Source organism: Centroberyx gerrardi, chromosome 2 (assembly GCF_048128805.1).
Source record: "Centroberyx gerrardi isolate f3 chromosome 2, fCenGer3.hap1.cur.20231027, whole genome shotgun sequence".
NCBI lineage: Eukaryota > Metazoa > Chordata > Actinopteri > Beryciformes > Berycidae > Centroberyx > Centroberyx gerrardi.
Window position 1 is genome coordinate 7110158 of NC_135998.1, and position 17801 is coordinate 7127958.

Here is a 17801-nt window from a genome sequence, read left to right on the forward strand (position 1 = left end):
AGCTCATCTATAAAATGATAAGTACAATAAAATAATTAAAAAAGACAAAGCAGCTGAATTATCTTCTTTTTTTTTAATTTATCATCAATGTCATTTATTGTATTCTTGTAGCTTCATTTTTTTTTTTATTCAAACATAATTTCATACATCATGATCTAATGACAAAACAGGATTGCTGACACATAAATACACATTTTATAATTTTCACAATCACACTGGACTGAGATGGAAAGACTTGTAGTTTGTGAGCAATTAACATGGGACGGTTAGTTCAATTTAAAGGGACGGTCGGATGGTTATTTTCCCCCCCATTTTCAATAAAATCTATCATAGGTTTAAGAGAATTATTTAATAACTTATTGTAATCATTATTTACCATCCCTCCACTAATATAACACTGATATTGTACCATGGCCGCACAGTAGGAGATCCAGTAAGGATACACAGCTGTTCCTGTACAATTTAAAAACTTGTTAAGGGTTTGGAGGTGTGTGTAGTTTGGTGTGTGTAGTTGTTAGTTGCAGTTACAGCAGAGTCTTCAGGATGTGTTCCACAGCGTCGGGGAAACTGTCACATGTCAGGTGGGGAGGAGGGTTGATTTTATTCTCGTCTCCTGCTCTGTATTTACCTGAGAGGAGAGAAGATTAACCACAACAACAATAATCATATCAATCACATCATAATATCATAATTGTCACCAACTTTATTTGTATACTGTAGCGCTATTCAGAAACAATTCCAAAGTCAATGACAATAATTAAAGCTGACTAAAATATGTAGACATGTCTCTCTCGCTCTTACATGAATCCCCAAAACGTATTTATTATCAACTTATTACCAAGTTATCAAGTAACTGTTTATGTGTTTGAGGAAATCACTTGAAATCTTCACTGCATTGGAGCCGGTCAGCTTACTGTAGTTTGGTCAAGGTGTTAACATGATGTCTGCTCATTTGTAAGAGTAAGAGTAAATGAAGAATTACTTTCCAAAATGCTATGAATCCATTCTGTTTTCACTTTGTCATCCAAGGCCGTAAGTTACCTGCTGTCCTTGAAAAAGTGTTTTCATTTTGTGACATCAGTCGTTTAGCATTTGCCACTTTTTCAAATGGTGGATATCAATCTAATTTTGGAATCAAACTCTTGGAATTAGTTCTGTTGAGGAATTAATTAGATGTATGTAAATGAAGTTAATGGCATATGAACCAGGGGAATGTACCATGAAATGTACAGTGAAAGACGTGACACTGGAAGAGGAAGATGAAGGGAGGAGGAAGAGGAACGAAGGGAGGAGAGCTTCAGTTCAGGAAAGAGAAGTGAGAGAGAATGGGGTAGAAAAGTGATGAAACTGGAGGAGGAGGAGGAGAGAGAGGGGGAGAGGACCGTTTCTCAACTCACCCGTTCTGACCAGAATACCCAGCATTCCTGCGTTCTGAGCCCCGCCCACATCATCTCTGGCGTCCTGTAGGAAAACAGCAGCGGGGCATGAATCAAAACAGGAACTATGAACACAGCCATGACAGTCACAGACAGCCTTGTAACTCTTTATCTCTCCTGTGGTACGTCAGTTGTTGTTGTTGCATCGTATGGAAGTCAATGAGGCTAAACGGCTCATATGGTTTACTGAATAATTACAGAGTTGTTAGCCTGGAAATCATCTTAAGAGACATCATTTGAGTTTTTTTTCCCCTGAGAATCCATGCTTGCACATTTTCATGCAATGAATGCAACCAGCAGTGTTTTACCACTAATTGTATTAGATAAGTAGAACTACTGCAGAGTTTTAAAGCTTAAACTAGTTCAGAAAGGAAGAAAGCTCCTGCAGTATCTCTACTGATGTATCTTCCACAGAGGGGAGGACAGTCATTACAGAAAGTGACGACATCTCTGTTTTTTCATTAGGGCTTCATTTGCTTATAATGTAGAATACACACAATATTATATATTATATTTTTTAGAGATGCCAGTACTGACTATGTATAATATTCACATGGGTATACAAATGTACTCCATACCAACTCTACACAAATAAAAACAGAAAACAACAGAAACCCCAGAAAGGTAAAAATCAGCTTTTACTTATATCTTACTCAGTAGTTACCAGTCATTCTTATGCTATAAAAAGTTATTTCATCTATTTTACTTGGATATTACTTAGTTATTTCCAGTCATTATGACATTATGTTAATGGCCTGTAATTTAAAGGGCTACCAAAATTTCTGTTACATGTAACTGTTGCACCAGTGCAACAGGGTCGCAGGTTCGATTCCCACACCAGCCACGTGTCCTGTCCTTGAGCGTGAAATGAACCCCTCCCTGCTCAGTCACTATAAGTCTCTCTCAGCTAAATGCCAGCAATTAACCTTAATTAGCTGGCAGTTAATTAAGTATAATTAGCATTATACTTACATCTCCTATCATGACAGCTTCATTGGGGCTACATCCTAATTCAGCCAGAGCCTGTGAAGAGGAGACAAACAATTAAATGGGAAGTGAGGCTTCGTTTGGAGGTTAATCAAGTTTCATGACTATGGGTTTCATGAATGTAATCCATCAAAACCCTTTGTTAAAGTCAACTTTTTAGAGATAAGTGTCAGCAAACCAGTAGATCTGACTCTCAAAAAGGAGCCCACAGCTGCTTTGGAGGGTCGTGAGGTGGTTTATGGGACATGAAATATAGATTTCTAATATATAAATGTATAATTGCAGAGTTTCATTGGAAAATGAGATATCCACCATTTGAAAACACATACTCAATACAATAAAAATGATGGCTGGTATCAAAGTTAAGTCCATTATGGGTAACTACTAAAGTTAGGCATCATTTTAAGACTTTTACCTATAAAACATTTATGTTTTTGAGGATAAAATCATCTGCATTTTTAAAATATTGACTGATGAAATTTAGGAAGCAAAATTTCTCTTAAATGCATATCAAGCATTTTGAAATGAAACCCTTCAACTGTGTTTTTAATCTTTTCCACCTATTAGACCCTAGCAACCACCTAGAAACACCCTAGCAACCATTTAAATGTTAGGTGTTCTTATACTTCCAGCTGCTTACAGCTAGCCCACACATTTTCTCGAGGAAAAGTATGTTCTAGTGACTATATGCTGCCTCGAGGCCTCTTCTCTCTGCCTACTCAAGTAAAATAAGTATATGATTAATTTCTCACCTGTGTGAAAAATGTCTGTTCAGGCTTTCCCACTACAGTAGCTTTGCAGTCGGTGGCGTACTCCAGTCCCGTCACGAACGGCCCGGGGCCGAGGGCCAAACCGTCTTTACGTTTATAATACCGAGCCTTATGGATGGCAATGAGAGGAGCGCCGTCCAGAATCAGTCTGGGGAGAAATACAGAGGATTAGCAGGATATAGGTAATAATAATAACAATAATACTGATAATAATAAGGAGAAAGAAGTATTAGAAAAAAGAGGACAAATAAAGTTTCTATAGCATTTTTCAAAACAGGGTTACAGTGCTTCACATGCCATTAAAGGTGCAATAAGTATGATTTTACAGCCCCACAGCATAAAATGACCATAATATATATGCAGTGGGTTGATAGGAATGTTAATCAATACCAATGATTCAATGATTACTTGACCAGGTGCTGAGATTTCTGACTTTCTGACCTGTACTCTGTTTTGGAACAGAACCTCCCCACCCACTGGAGTTTCAAGACTCTTCCAATATCCTTTCCTTCATCTACTGGCATTTCCAGCTGTTCAGAGATGGAGGACGGTGCTACGAGCGACCGGCCGACGCCACAAGACATTTTGTTCAAACAAGCAAATGACAAAGCAGTGTCATTGTTACAGTGCTTTGCATAGTGATATACTGACACATTTCCTCTTCACTAGATGTTCCTGTTGGATCTCAGCTTACTTGTCTACTTGTGAAAATGTGATTTGACATCCTGGATTTGAATCCGGCCTGCGACCTTTGTCACATGTCATCCATCTCTCTCTCTCTCTCCCTCAGTCCTTCCTGTCTCTCTCTACTTTGATCTGTCCAATAAAGGCAAAAATGCCACAAAATACCATCTAAAATTACAAAGCACCGTAATTCAAGGGGTGGGTGCAATTCCTACTGGTAGAGGTCAATAGATTAGTTAATGCACATTTAAGGCGATAACAAATAACCTCACAATAAGGCAAACAAGAAAAAAGTCAGACATAAATTAAATTCAGCTGATTCATGTTCCCTATATTAGCTAGAAACACTACAGACTGTGGCTTTGGATTCTTCACATTATATAAAACCTGTCAGAGTGTGGAGCGTCCTTTTAAAACTCATTAAACTTTACGTGAATCGGTCTTCATCAGGTTCGTTGTCCTCCATGATGAAATCAGAGGACAGACTATGGATCGGACGCCAATGATCTCAGATGCTAATGATTGGATTTTGACGAAACTCCCGAAGCCCAAGTGGGGAGCGCTACGTCATTTGTTCGCTCGTTCATGTGTAATGCGCAAAATCTCAGACACCACTGATATGATTTTGAGGAAACTTGGGGAAATTACGCATCTCACCGCTTCAATCCAGCATTCAAAACTACACTGATCTGCCCAACAAGGTGACATGTTCACCATGTACTACCTGAAAGCCTTGTTGAGAGTCTGGTAGTTGAAGTGGTCAGGAGCGAGGCCGACGACGACGGCGTTGGGATCTGATGTGTCTATTCCTGCAGACAGAGGGAGACAAGACACACAGACAGACATAGTGATTATAATAATGAGAACAAGATACTAATTCATGGCTTACTGACATGGTTTACTATACTATTCTATAGGACATTTATTGACTACATTCATTCCCTATCCCTTGACCTTAACATCGAACCCAAGTCCAAACCCTAAACTAACCCTAAACTAACCTAAACTTAATCCTAATTATAATCTCAACCCAAAACCCAAATTCTAATCCTAAACTAACTTTAGTGTCTAACTCTAGTTTTACCCTAAACCCAAGCCTTAATCCTGACATAGGAGGAGTAGGAAAATGTCTTCACTTTGTCCTCATCCTTCTATCCTTGTGAAGACGTTTGGTACACACACACACACACACACACACACACACACACACACACACACACACACACACACACACACACTCACAGCTCCTCACCAGTGAAGTCCTCCAGTGCGCTGTCCTCCACCAGCAGCAGCGGTCTGTGTTGTTTCTGCTCCAGCAGATTCCTCGCTGCACTCAGGGAGGTGAAGATCTCTCTCTCCTGCAGGGTAAACGTAATTTTTTTTATTTTCTGGTAATTTCATTGCTATCAGCATTTAATAAAACTGCAATAATGAAGTTATTATTTTCCCCTTCCATTTGCATTATAGTAAAGAATGAGGCAGCAAACTAACTTTTTTGTCCATCAGCCACATTAGCAGGTAAATCACAAGTCACCAGTTCACTTTCATTATCTTACCAGTTCATTTTTAAATTAGAATAGAAACTCCAAATGATGGCTGGTTATTTCCACTGTGGCAGTGTGGACTAACTCACCAGCCAGAGAAGCAGGGATGTGTTTTACCTGGAGGTCAAAGTTGAGACGCTGCAGCCGCTCCAGTAAGTTCCTCTTGCACTCCTTGGTTGTGTTTGTCACAAACTTCACTGCTACAGACGCCTGGCGTAACCTGACAGCACCAAGACCCCAAGACAACACCGGCCAAAATGACTTCACTTCACTGTGAAGGTTTTAGACTCAAATTGATTCTCACAAAGACAGAGGTACAGGAACACACACATGCACACACAAAACTGTCAGCAAGCAACATGGCAGCACTAATATTAATTTCCTGGCAGGAAAGAGGAGTGATTTTTGGAGCTTTGGGATCCGCCGTTAGACTCTCAGCGCTCCATGGCAGATGGTTTGAACCCTGCTGCAGCGGCTGGGATGGGGAAAGGCAGGTTTAGGGACTGTACCTGTTCAGAGCCTCCTGCGCTCCCGGCACCGCTGTGTCCTCCACATGCAGCGTCCCGCTCAGGTCGATGAGCACGGCCTTCAGCGCCCGCCTGCCCGCCATGAGGAAGCCTGGAGAGGGAGAGATGATGAACGTGACAGATGAGCCAACTGAAACACACGTGATAAAGCTCTGTCTCAAACACACAAACTCAAAGACACTCACACCCCAGTTACACCTGGCATTAAAATGAGTTTTTTTTATTTTCATTCAGTATTCATTTAATAATGATATGAATTTGGGGAAAAGCAGCAAATCTTAGCATTTGTGAAGGTGTAACCAGCAAATGTTTGATGTTTTTACTTGGTAAATGACTGAAACGATTAATTGATTATCAAAATTCTAATTAATTTCCTGACGATCGACTAATTGAATAATCGACTAATCATTACAGCTCTAATTTCACCACTCTAGTCCGAACAATCCTCATCCCAGGTGTTTTTGGTTAGCATCATTTTCCTGCATCGGCTAGTTTCAAGGGGCATCTGATAGCTAAATAATAAAAATACACAAAAAAACTTCTCTTAAAGCAAAGTTTACACAGTGCTTTCCAAAGAGCATAAAAACAAGAAAGAATAAAAGCATTAAAGGAGAGAAAAGTTAGAAAACACAATTAATAAAAGAGGTTAAAAAATTAAATTAAATAAAAAAAATAAAAATAAAAACAGAACATTTTAAAGCCCTGCCCCACCCTTTGTGGTTAGATAAGAGCCGGTTGGATTGCAGTCTCTGATTATGGACCTATCTGTTTTTCCAAATCACTAAATATGACCGAGGTCCGCTGTAAATGGGGCTTTACGCAGTTTAAAAAAGCTTATTCTTTCATAATAATTCATTCTTTTAAAGATTACACTTTTCATAATCATAATTCACATCGGTAGTGGCAGAATTTGGACGATTACTGCGTTGTTCAAACCCACAGGAGCAGCGGAGCCGGACGAGCTGAGAGGATTACTGACTGGTTTGGTCCGAGAGTTTCTGCTTCCCTGCCTGGAACACAGATTTTAGGATTGTGTTTTATTGGTGTTTTATTTCAGATTGAGCGATCCGCTATTATTTAGACATGCTTGGATTTCTGTCATGTAGTTATCAATGTGAGGGTGCAATTAATGCTCTTACTACCCACCCCAAAATAGCTTAAATACACACACACACACACACACACAGCCTGTAGGTAATGTCATGGAAGAGGAACTGGGCTTACAGAGAGATGCCAAGCTGAGAGCGAGCTTATCTAACACAAATACAGGGCAGAGCTGTCAGTGTGTGTGTGTGTGTGTGTGTGTGTGTTAAAGAGAGAGAGAGAGAGAGAGTGTGTGTGTGTGTGTGTGTGTGTGGAAACGGGGCCTTTAATTCGCCTATAGTTGAAGTCCCTAACAACAACAAAACCAATTCCTATAACTATAGGGAATTACAGTGTGTCTGTGGTATTCAAAGTGAGTTTATAGTGACTTTAAAGTAGTATTTATAGTATCACTGTAATATTCCTATAATATTCCTATTCATAGTACTCTGTTACATCACCACACAGCCATCTTGGTAGGAAAATAACAGGTGATTGTAATAAATGAACAGGTGATTGTAATCAAATGGCAGCCGCAGCCAATGAGCTGTGTATATGGTGTGTGTGTAGTACTGGTAGGAAATGTATGCGACATCATACTGTGAATAGGGACTTACAGTGTGTCTGTGGTACTCAAAAGTGAGTTTATAGTGACTTTAATGCACTTTATGGTACTTTTTAATCTCTTATAGCATCACTATAATATTCCTGTAGGGACTTACAGTGTGTCTGTGGTACTCAGTATTACCATTAGAGTTTATAGTGGTGTCATTGTACTTTGTGGTATTTATTTAGGTTTTTAACATCCTATAGTATCACTACAATATATCTTTGATATTTCTTTAATATTCCTATAGGGATTTATGCGTTTCTGGTAGTCAATAGTGTGTTTACAGTGACCTTATTGTACATAATGGTATTCTTTATCTTCTATAGTATTACTATAATATGTCTATGATATTTCTGTATTATTCCTATGGGGCAATTAATAGTGAGCTTATGGTGACTTTATCAAGATTTATGCAATTTTTTTATGATATCACTATAACATTCATAATTTGCTGAGGTATTTGTAAAGTGTATCTTTCTCAAACTTAAGTACTATAGGATTACTTTAGTTATTTTTGACATTAAGTATTTTTGACATGTCCAATTCAAACAGAAGACACACTACAGGCCAGATACGTGTTTTGACATCAGTACTAACTTTCTGTGAGTCATCATCATCATCATCATCATCATCATCAGGCACTGACAGTTTGTTGCAGAAATGAATGGAAACAGGCAGCTGGTTGCCATTAGCTGGTTGCTGCAACTTTCTATCCTGCCTCATAACTTCATTCATTACTGATAAAAAATAAAATACCAAGAGAGATATTTCTCCAAAAAATGGATCATGCTTCGGGTTTTCCTCTGCACATAACAGAGGAATTGCAAACGTTTATCATATATTTAGAAAAGGAGCAGACAACCCACCTGCAGCAGCTTCTCTCCTGCTTCCTGTATGTTGTTGACGTTTTCTTCTTCGTTGGTGTGGAGACTGTTGTCTGTTTTCAGTGCTGCCTCCTTCAGCTCAGACTCTGTAACTGTTCATGTTTTTCCCTCATTCTGGGATTTTTTTTTTTTAAACCACAGCCTATTGTAGAAAACATATTTTTAGAATCACTCTCTCTTTCTCTCTGAATTATTCTCCGATAATCATTTAAGAGGGTTTTCCTTAACCACTTAATCACTCATTACAGTAAAAAACATATGTGTCCCAATAACAACTAACAGATGTATCGCATTAGCGTCTTTTAGGGCATTCAGATAGATTTAATATGGTGGGAGGAATTATCAAAACCATAAAAACCAAAATCCTCTTTTCATGTTATACTGCCGCATAGTGAATAACAGTGTCGCTCAGTGTGTTTTTGTTTCTTTTACATAAATATTTTGGAACTGTAAAGTGTATTTGACCTCAAACAATATCTGTGGAAAACACGATGTTGCATCTATCGTAGGGCGTTTACTGAAAATGATTTTACTCTATAAATGTTTCTTTATCTGACAAATAAATGCTTGATGAACTGTGAAGTATATTTCACATTAAATCAACATCTGTGAAAAAATGAAGAATTTCAATTCCTAAATGAAATATCCACCACATGAAAAAGCTGACACTGAACAAAATGATTGATGGCACGAAATTACACTTTTACACAGTGGATGATTATAGATAAGTGAATTTTTGGTAATGATTGTTTCCCATATTTTGGAATAAAACTGTATCTTTCATGGAGTTATAAAAAAATAAGCATCTACACTTTCTTGGAATAAAACAATTCTACACCACGACTATACATGTAAATTATCTGAAACATAACCACTGATGGGCAACATTTTGATATTATTCAGGGATCCAACATTGACACTTAATGCACATTAACATGCACAGTGCTGGAAATGTGTCTGATGATAAGACAACTGGTTTCTGAAGAGAGCAAAGTTGTTGTTGTTGCATTTTTTTACACTGTTTACCTGCTTGTTGAGTATTGTTGTAATACAATTTCTGTTGTGTATTTGTTTGACATCTCAATTTTGTTTATTTATTTGCTTCAGTTGATGTGAGATGTTTTTATAATGCCCTTGGATGTTTTTCTTTTGTTTTAACTCACCTGTACAGTCTTTTATTTCTTCTTTTCTTTGTGTTCTGTCATTTTACTTCGCAAATAATTGAACTCTGAACTCACCGTAGACTGGGTTGTACATGTAAGGATTCTTAACTTATTTCTTTAAGATTATAGTTTTCACTTTTGTTTGAAATGAGAATGAACCCAGATCATTTTTATGAGGCTTTGTTAACAGTTTCTAGCACTGAGCATGAGAGGAATAGTCTTTGCTACAGATGAATGGACTTAAAATCAATGAAAACAACTTCTGCATTTTACACAACCTGTCTTACCTTCACATTCTGGTGTTTACTGTAGCAGGACGATTTAATCCAGAGTGATTTAGAAAGACAGAGCAGGTAAAGGTTCAGTAGGACACTTTGAACCTGTGACCATTAGGTCAGTGGTTCTCAACGTGGGGTCTGGGGACCACCAGGGGTCCTTGAGGGGGTTCCAGGGGATCCCCAGCAAATTGATCAATTGTTAAACTTCACCATTATTTAATTCACTAGAAGTTAAAACAATTAGAGAATGTAGAAGAATGACTGTTCTGATCATAGTTTCTCTGTTATCTCTCTACCTACAATACAGATAGTCATGGAATTCTGGACAAAATCATATCTAACAATACAAATATACTCAGATTTGGGTTTGAGAGACAAAATCTCATCATATGGGGGTCCATGGCCCTAATGTGGACTAAATTAGGGGTCCTTGATATGAAAATGGTTGAGAATCACTGCTTTAGATTACAGACAGTCTCTCTAACCATCAGGGAGAAGAGGATTCTGGTCCGTATAGACATGAACGGAGGGAAATATGTCAGTTTGTCCACAAACACAACAAAAGTGAACAAGCACATCACTATATTTACCAAACACAAGTAAATCCCAATCTCACCGCATAGAATAGAAAGCATAGAAACAAAAATAGAGTCTGCACCCTGCAAGTTGTGTGATTTTATTAACACCTGAACATGTAACGCTTCAAACTCCGTGCTCCGGTCTGATGAAGCTACTTGCAGATTCTCTCAAACCACAAGGCTTTACTCAATGAAAAATTACAGTTTTTTCATTTTAGATTTGAAGAGTCTCATCAAGTTCATTATTAATTATGTTTAATTATTAATTAGGTTTAATATACAGAGTATTCTGTCTGTAGAAGTGTTAATGCATTTTTTTTTTTGGAGTAGGTGTCAGATTTTCATGGTGGGGAACAGGAATAAATAGAAACATGGTGGATTTCTCAATTACATTAATGTATACAAATGGGAGAAAAGCACCAAAACTGTAAATCTTCAATGAAAATGAAGGGGAATTGAAACACACACACAGACACACACGCACACACACACACACACACACACACACACACAAAATAACCCCTGGAAATCCTCCAAACCTCCTAAACACACTCTTACATGATGTATCACTGAGAAATCAGAAACCCAATCGCCACAAATCCTGACCTGTGAAGCGCACACACACACACACACACACACACACAGTGATACACACACAGTACAGCAGCTGATCGATTACAGGATTTCAACCCCCCCCTGAACCCCCAGCTAACATCGGACTAATCGTAGATCAAACTGGCTTTACCATGTAAATCTCCCTGATAAACATATGCTTCTAATTCCAGCAGATCCTCTCTCTCCCTCCCTCTCTCTCTCTCTCTCTCCTCTCCCTCTCTCTCCCAGCTGTGTGTTTAGCATCAAAACTATACAGCGTTAAACAGTGATAATTCATAATTCAGAACATATGGGGATTATTAATGAAGCGGATGAGCAGACAGAGGGGGATTCTGGTCCGGACAGACAGGAGCTGAGGGGAAACATGTCAATATCAGAAAGGTGTGACCAAGTCAACTTTGTTCGAGTCCCAAGTCAGTCTCAAGTCTTCAGGCACAAGTCTCAAGTCAAGTCTCAAGTCTAAATGTAGAACAGCAAGTCAAGTCAGAATAAATCAAGAGTCCAGTATCAATTTAATATCTTAAAGAAAACTAAATATCTCCAGTCGTCCGCTGGAACAAATCTCATCACTTTCAATCTAAGTCATTTACACAAACACAAGATCTCAAGTCAAGACTTTAGAAACCTTTTCAAGTCATCAAAGTACAAGTCAACGTCAGTAGAACCCAAGTCAAGTCTCAGGTCTTTTCTTCATGCATCAAGTCAAGTCTCAAGCAATTAAAACTGTGACTCGAGTCCAAGTCATGTGACTCGAGTCCCCACATCTGCCAAAGACACAACAAAAGTGAACAAGCACATTCTTGTATTTACTAGGCACTTTTTCTTTTTCCTCTGCTGCCACGCTTGGAGAAAGAGACGATTAAGACCATAAACAGAATTTAATCAAATTTATTTTTTTTATTTCATGATAACATCACAGATATCATTGAGACAGTATTCGGGAGTATTCTAACATGTAAATGAGACAAAGTGACTTAGTTTTTGAGTTGTGTTTGACAATATAATTTACACTGTAAACATTTAACCCAGAAGACAAACTGTACCTCCGACCCTCAAAGTTTAAATTCTTACAAAAAACAATAAATCACAGAACAATTTTACACTTGAATATGTAGTGATGATTACTAAGAAAAATACTTCTTCCACCTACTGTAAATTTCGCTCTAGTTTGTCCCCGTGAAATACAGAGTAAGCTGCGACTTTCCCTCACTGGACTCTGTGTACAAAAGAGTAAAACCACAGAGCGAGAAAAGAAAACAAGAAGTCATGGATGCTTCTCTTTTCCAACTCCTTCAGGTCCATCAGAGGAGAGACAGACCTGTTTAGCGAAAGCTTCTCCCACAAAGTTTCGACAAATCCTGAATCTCCCCTCCTCCCCCCAGTACTGTCACGTTACATTATTATGAAGGGAGGAAGAGCCCGCACAATAAACTGCATTTTCCAATCTCCCAGTATCAATACAACGGAAGTTGCGTGATCTGAAAATAAATCACATGACTTCCGTTCTATTGAAATAATACACTGAACAAAAATATAAAGATTTTACTTGGTTACAGTTCATATAAGAAAATCATCAGAGAGAAATTCTGGGCAAAGGAGACATGCTCACTAACAGGGATGTAAACAAAGTTGTGATTTAAGAGAAATAAGCTTTACATGGAAAATTAATGGGATATTTTAACTCATGAAACATGGGACCAAAACTTTACATGTTGCTGTTCAGTATATATACATGAGAGGAAGTGTGTTTACTCTGAAATGACCAGATGAAGACTCTCGGCCCGGCAGCTACTTAAATGTGCGTGTGATGACGCCTTGTAACATCACACAGAAAAACATAACACATACAACACCCAAGGATGAAAGTTAATATTTTTAGCAGTATCAGTGACTTGATTTCTCCAAACTTTATCCATTAGCACCAATTCAAATCCTGGCTACTGAGAGAAATTTTGTACACTTGCCCAGTCTGAAAATCTCAAGTTGTGAGCTGCTGACATTTCCCTCCCTGAGCGATATCAACACAGTATTTTTTTTCCCAAATCAGTCTAGCAGGTGCAACAGTAACAAGTGTCTCCATCTTAATGTTATAATAAAACATATGACACATATCATAATGTAAAACAGATTCCCTTCGGTGTGTCTGTAACGACACGTGGAAGTGAAGCGAAGACAAACACAAAACTAATTCTGGGACGAGCAGAGATTCATCGAGCGTGAAATATTAAAACTGAAAGTGTGATTATGACAAGAAGAACAAGCAGGGTGGGAAATAAGCAGCAGCCGGTGAATTCTCCTTTTCCACCAGCTGTTTCTGCATGTGATCGTCCGCTGTTCAGAGGGTGATTTCTTTTTTTCTTTTCCATTTCCTCTGCTGTTGTGGTCAGAGGAAGAAAAAGTTTCCCACCCTGCTGGAAAGGAAAAAAGTCCCGGTGCTCGATGCAGACAGTTCAGTCCTTATGGATAGTGTGTTATTTTCTGTTCCATCTGTTTATGTGACTGTGTGTGTATGTACAGTGTGTGTGTGTGTGTGTGTGTGTGTGTGTGTGGTTGTTCCTTGGCACATGTGTCTGTCCTCTGGCTCCATGTTGGCGCTCGGTGTAACCGGGCCAACTGTCAACCAAACAGCAACAACAGGACGATGCAGGCTGAGTTCACTATTATTAAAGGCACTGGGAAAATAAGGAAAAAAGATGATAGAAAATTAATGTCGATATTTGGCCGATTGTGAATTTGTTATTTTTGTGACTTTTTTTTCTACAAGTGTGTGTCACTTAATACAACTGTCAAATTAGCAACAGAATTAAAACTAACAACTGGGTTAGGGTTAGTTTTGCAGTATACTTTACTGCAAGCATGAATTAATAAAGTCAAAGCAAAGACAAAGTATCTACTGTATCTATCTATATATCCATCAATCTATCTATCTATCTATTAGGGCTGGGCGATATGAAATCAATATTATGATAATCATAAAGATTTTTTCATATCAATATATCACAATGTGGCTCACTTATGCAGCATCACATGTTAAATAATCAAATGAATGTTCATCCCATTGAACTGCATGGTAATGTTAGGTGTGATGCCAAACAAAACTGACATTTTCAAATAGTATTTCTAGTTTTTAAATAAAATTTGCTTGTTATCAATTTAGACAGAAAAATCATCATATTATCACGATATGATTCCACTGAAAGATGATATTGAATTATTGCCCAGCCCCATCCATCCATCCATCCATCCATCCAGAAACTCCTGCCTCTCTCACCTCTCATGACGGTCCGAACAGAGCGGATCAGATTGAGGATCTGGGCTTTGATTCCTGGATCGTCTCCAAACCCTCCGACTCCCTGATCCACACCCCATCCGACTGCAGGGAGAGGTGGAGAGAGGAGAAAGGAGGTAGATAATGATAAACTTTACATTCATACATTTTACAAGTTACAGAGTGCTTCACAGACAAGAAAAGTACAAACTGAAACAATGACAAAGCTCAAAACAAAACAAAAACAACAAAAACAGAATAGTAAAAATTGTCCAGGCATTCAGATAAAACAACAGGAATAAATAAAAACAGAAAAGGCACCAAAGATAAAGTGAAATAAAAGCCAAAGATTACAGAAAGGCTTTCATGATTAAAAAAAAACAAAAAACAATTGGGGGGAGAAAATGAAGAGAGGGAGAAAAAAAGAGAGGAGTCAGGGGAGAGAAAGTAGAAAATAAGAAAATGAGATAGGAGATAAGATAGATATGAATAGACAGATAGATAGATAAGATAGAGTAACGTTATGTATGTTTGTAAGAGAAAAGGGACACAAACAGTGAACATACCAAACTAAATCTACCTATTTAGCTTGGTAATAACCTTCTGATGAACTAGTCTATAAATAGAAATTATTACACATTACACATGAAGAAACTCATTTTTTCTGCCTTAATCTCAGTGTAACAGCCCATCCACTGCAGCCAAACATCACAGCAGAGAGTCTAGTCTTCATACTAAAGCTGCTGCTAGCTTGATGTAAACTGTTATTTCGAAAAACCTCACGATGTTTACTTTGTAAATATAACGGAAAACACTTACTCTTGCTGAGAAACCGCTCCTCGTGCAAGACAGCGATGGCATTTGTGCATAAAATAGCGGTTTGGATGAGAGAGTACAGGGTAAACGCCATGCTGGCAACTTCTTCTTCTTCTTCCACCACTCCCACTCACTGATGCAGGATGCCGTAAACTGGCGGCGGATGTCGTGCGCCTGCCTGGCACCAAAAAGTAAAGTCTAATGTCGTAAAGACAGCTATCATTTTGTCATCTGGGAAACTGAGCAAAATGCCATCATTGACGCTATGAAGAAATTTTGACAGCCGAAATAAAGTTAGTTTAAAATAAAGCTAAATGTGTTCAGTGGGCTGTTTTAGCACTTAAGTTTTCCATTTAATCACCAATAGAGGCGCTAAAATGTCGTTTCTTTCAGTTACAACACATCAACAAAAGATGTGTTGACGTGTAAAAGCTCTAGGTTTTCTGTAACATTAAAATATAGAAAAGCGACATAAATAATCATTATTAAGTATTCAAAGTGAGAATATATTAAAAGTGTGTGAAATTAAACCCTTAATTTATTATTTAAAAGGGAAATATTGCCCTATGTTCCAATAGGATTTCAATGAAGAGTGAATAATCATTAACACATTTTATGATTATTGTATAGACTTTTTATTTATCCACATAAATAGTAGAGAAACTACAAGAACATATTTAAATACATTTGCATTAACTGTTTATAATGATAACATTATTCTTTTTTTCAGTAAATGACAAATTTATCCATTCATTTCATTCAAGGAGGGGAGGGTGAGTTCTCACTTTTCATCTCTCTTTGACAAACGTGACTGCATCTTCACTTGCATCATCATCATCATCATCATCATCATGTCCCTTTCTTTTCTTTTCTTTTTTACATGATAATAAATAATATATTCACAGCCAGGGTCTCGGCCCTGATACTCAAATGAACAGACAAACAAACACATATAGATCGACTGTGAGTTCAGTATTCTCACATATGACATTTTATAGTCAGGAGTCTTAATGTACAAGTAAATATACAACACTGAAAAAGTTCAGTCTTTGTTCCTCTCGGCCGGACAGTCTTTTGGATGGGAGGCAAAAACGTGGAATCGCCCTTTTAATTCATTTTAATTGTCAGTTCTGACAATACACCTTTTGCCAAAAGCTCAAACACATTTTAAAAGTAAAGATTCAGTAATATACTTTCAGATTCGGCGGTAGTAGCCCAAAGGTTGTTGGTTCGAATCCTTGGACCAGCTGTGTTTATGTGTAACTGTATGGATATGGAGGCAGTGCTATAAAAGAGCGTTTATGCTCAGCTTTCCCTGCATAAAGGTTAAAAAACATACTTTTGTATCACTTGCAAGGATGATGCAGCAACATCTGCATTTTACCTTTTACTGTAAGTTTTTGTACGTTCAGAAATCACACCGAAACACCACAGATACAGGCTCAGTTCCACTGAAGAGCATTTTGGGGTTTATTTAGTTTAATGTATATCGTGTGAACCCTCTTTTTTTTTTTTCGTAATTCCACCCTGTATCAACACAGTTTGTATTGCACCATTAGGTTTATAACCCGAACCCCAAGATGCCCTATGCTCCTTTTTCCAAAGAAGACATTCCTTGTTCTTCATCTGGCATTTTCATCTAAAATAATGAGCTTGGGAACATCAAGCCACCACCAACATATCTTCAGTGATGATTGATCAGGTTTGTGTTTATTTGGTAGTTTGTTTTGGTCAATAAACACAATTTGGACATGATGAGGAGGATCTGACAATAAATAAAGGTTTGTGTGTTTCTCGTCTGGTGATGCCACAGCAACAACAACAACAACAGCAACGATCTCCGTGTGAAAGTCCTTCCTCGTCCAGAGTCTTGTGTATGTACAGTTGGGGCGAACAGCAGTCTGAGATCCAGAGCCACGGATTGTACACACAGTCTTACATCTGTGACTCTCTTCTTCTCGCATTCTTTTAGAAAGTTCAGAGTTCACTAAAGCCGGTCTACGACTGAGTTCTCCATCCTCTTCAAGGGCTTTAGAAAAGGTAAAAGTTGGGCAGAGGGCAAGAAGAGCCGTGCTCACTTTGGTCCTGTGTGGGTAAAGCTTAGAGTCTGACTGCAGTAAGGGCAGCAAGAAGAAGAGGAAGAGTTTAGTTTCACTTGAAGTCACAGCTCCCTCCTGCTGCCACTTTCTGTCCCGGTTAGTAACCGTTGCAGTTAACTGGGGAATCAGCCGGAACCAGTGAGAGGAAAGCTTTGGAATAAGTCTTTACAGGGACAAAAGTTTTGTCAGTCTGAGCTGGGCCAAACTCGTCCTTCCTAGACCGAATTAAAGCGGAGGATTCGTAACAGAGATGGTATGGAAGTAGCAGCCAAAACACCTTAGTCCCCAGAAAGCTTAAATTTGATCCTTGGGTCTTTAATTTAGGAATTTATATATTTACAGTTCACATTCCTTTGTGTGTCTGTCTCTCTCTCCTTCTTTTCTCTTTGTCAGTTTTCATGTGATTTTTTTTGTTGTTTTTTTTTTTTTCCTGGGATATTCACAGAAACCCCGGTGGTT

The 17801-nt window shown here is 38.2% G+C and overlaps 2 protein-coding genes across 3 annotated transcripts; both read right to left on the bottom strand.

Moving 5' to 3' along the window:
• Positions 1-116: 116 nt before the first annotated feature.
• hdhd2 (haloacid dehalogenase-like hydrolase domain containing 2) lies at positions 117-8535 on the bottom strand. The gene is made up of 10 exons (XM_071900580.2): positions 8508-8535; positions 6871-6958; positions 5931-6039; positions 5539-5641; positions 5130-5235; positions 4602-4686; positions 3176-3341; positions 2409-2459; positions 1398-1461; positions 117-628 (listed from the first exon to the last, which is right to left on the bottom strand). The coding sequence occupies exons 3-10, from the start codon at positions 6029-6031 to the stop codon at positions 525-527; spliced, it is 780 nt and encodes a 259-aa protein (XP_071756681.1). The 5' UTR covers positions 6032-6039; positions 6871-6958; positions 8508-8535; the 3' UTR covers positions 117-524.
• Positions 8536-12089: 3554 nt separating this feature from the next.
• Positions 12090-15360, bottom strand: ier3ip1 (immediate early response 3 interacting protein 1). 2 transcript variants are annotated; one of them, XR_011784680.2, is made up of 4 exons: positions 15247-15360; positions 14431-14532; positions 12680-13831; positions 12090-12637 (listed from the first exon to the last, which is right to left on the bottom strand). XR_011784680.2 is itself a non-coding variant. In XM_071900581.2 (3 exons), exons 1-3 carry the CDS (start codon positions 15335-15337, stop codon positions 13776-13778), a joined length of 249 nt encoding a protein of 82 aa, XP_071756682.1. In that variant the 5' UTR covers positions 15338-15360; the 3' UTR covers positions 12090-13775. The 2 variants fall into 2 exon arrangements, 1 of the variants encoding a protein (XP_071756682.1); XM_071900581.2 differs by having other exon boundaries at positions 12090-13831.
• Positions 15361-17801: the final 2441 nt, after the last annotated feature.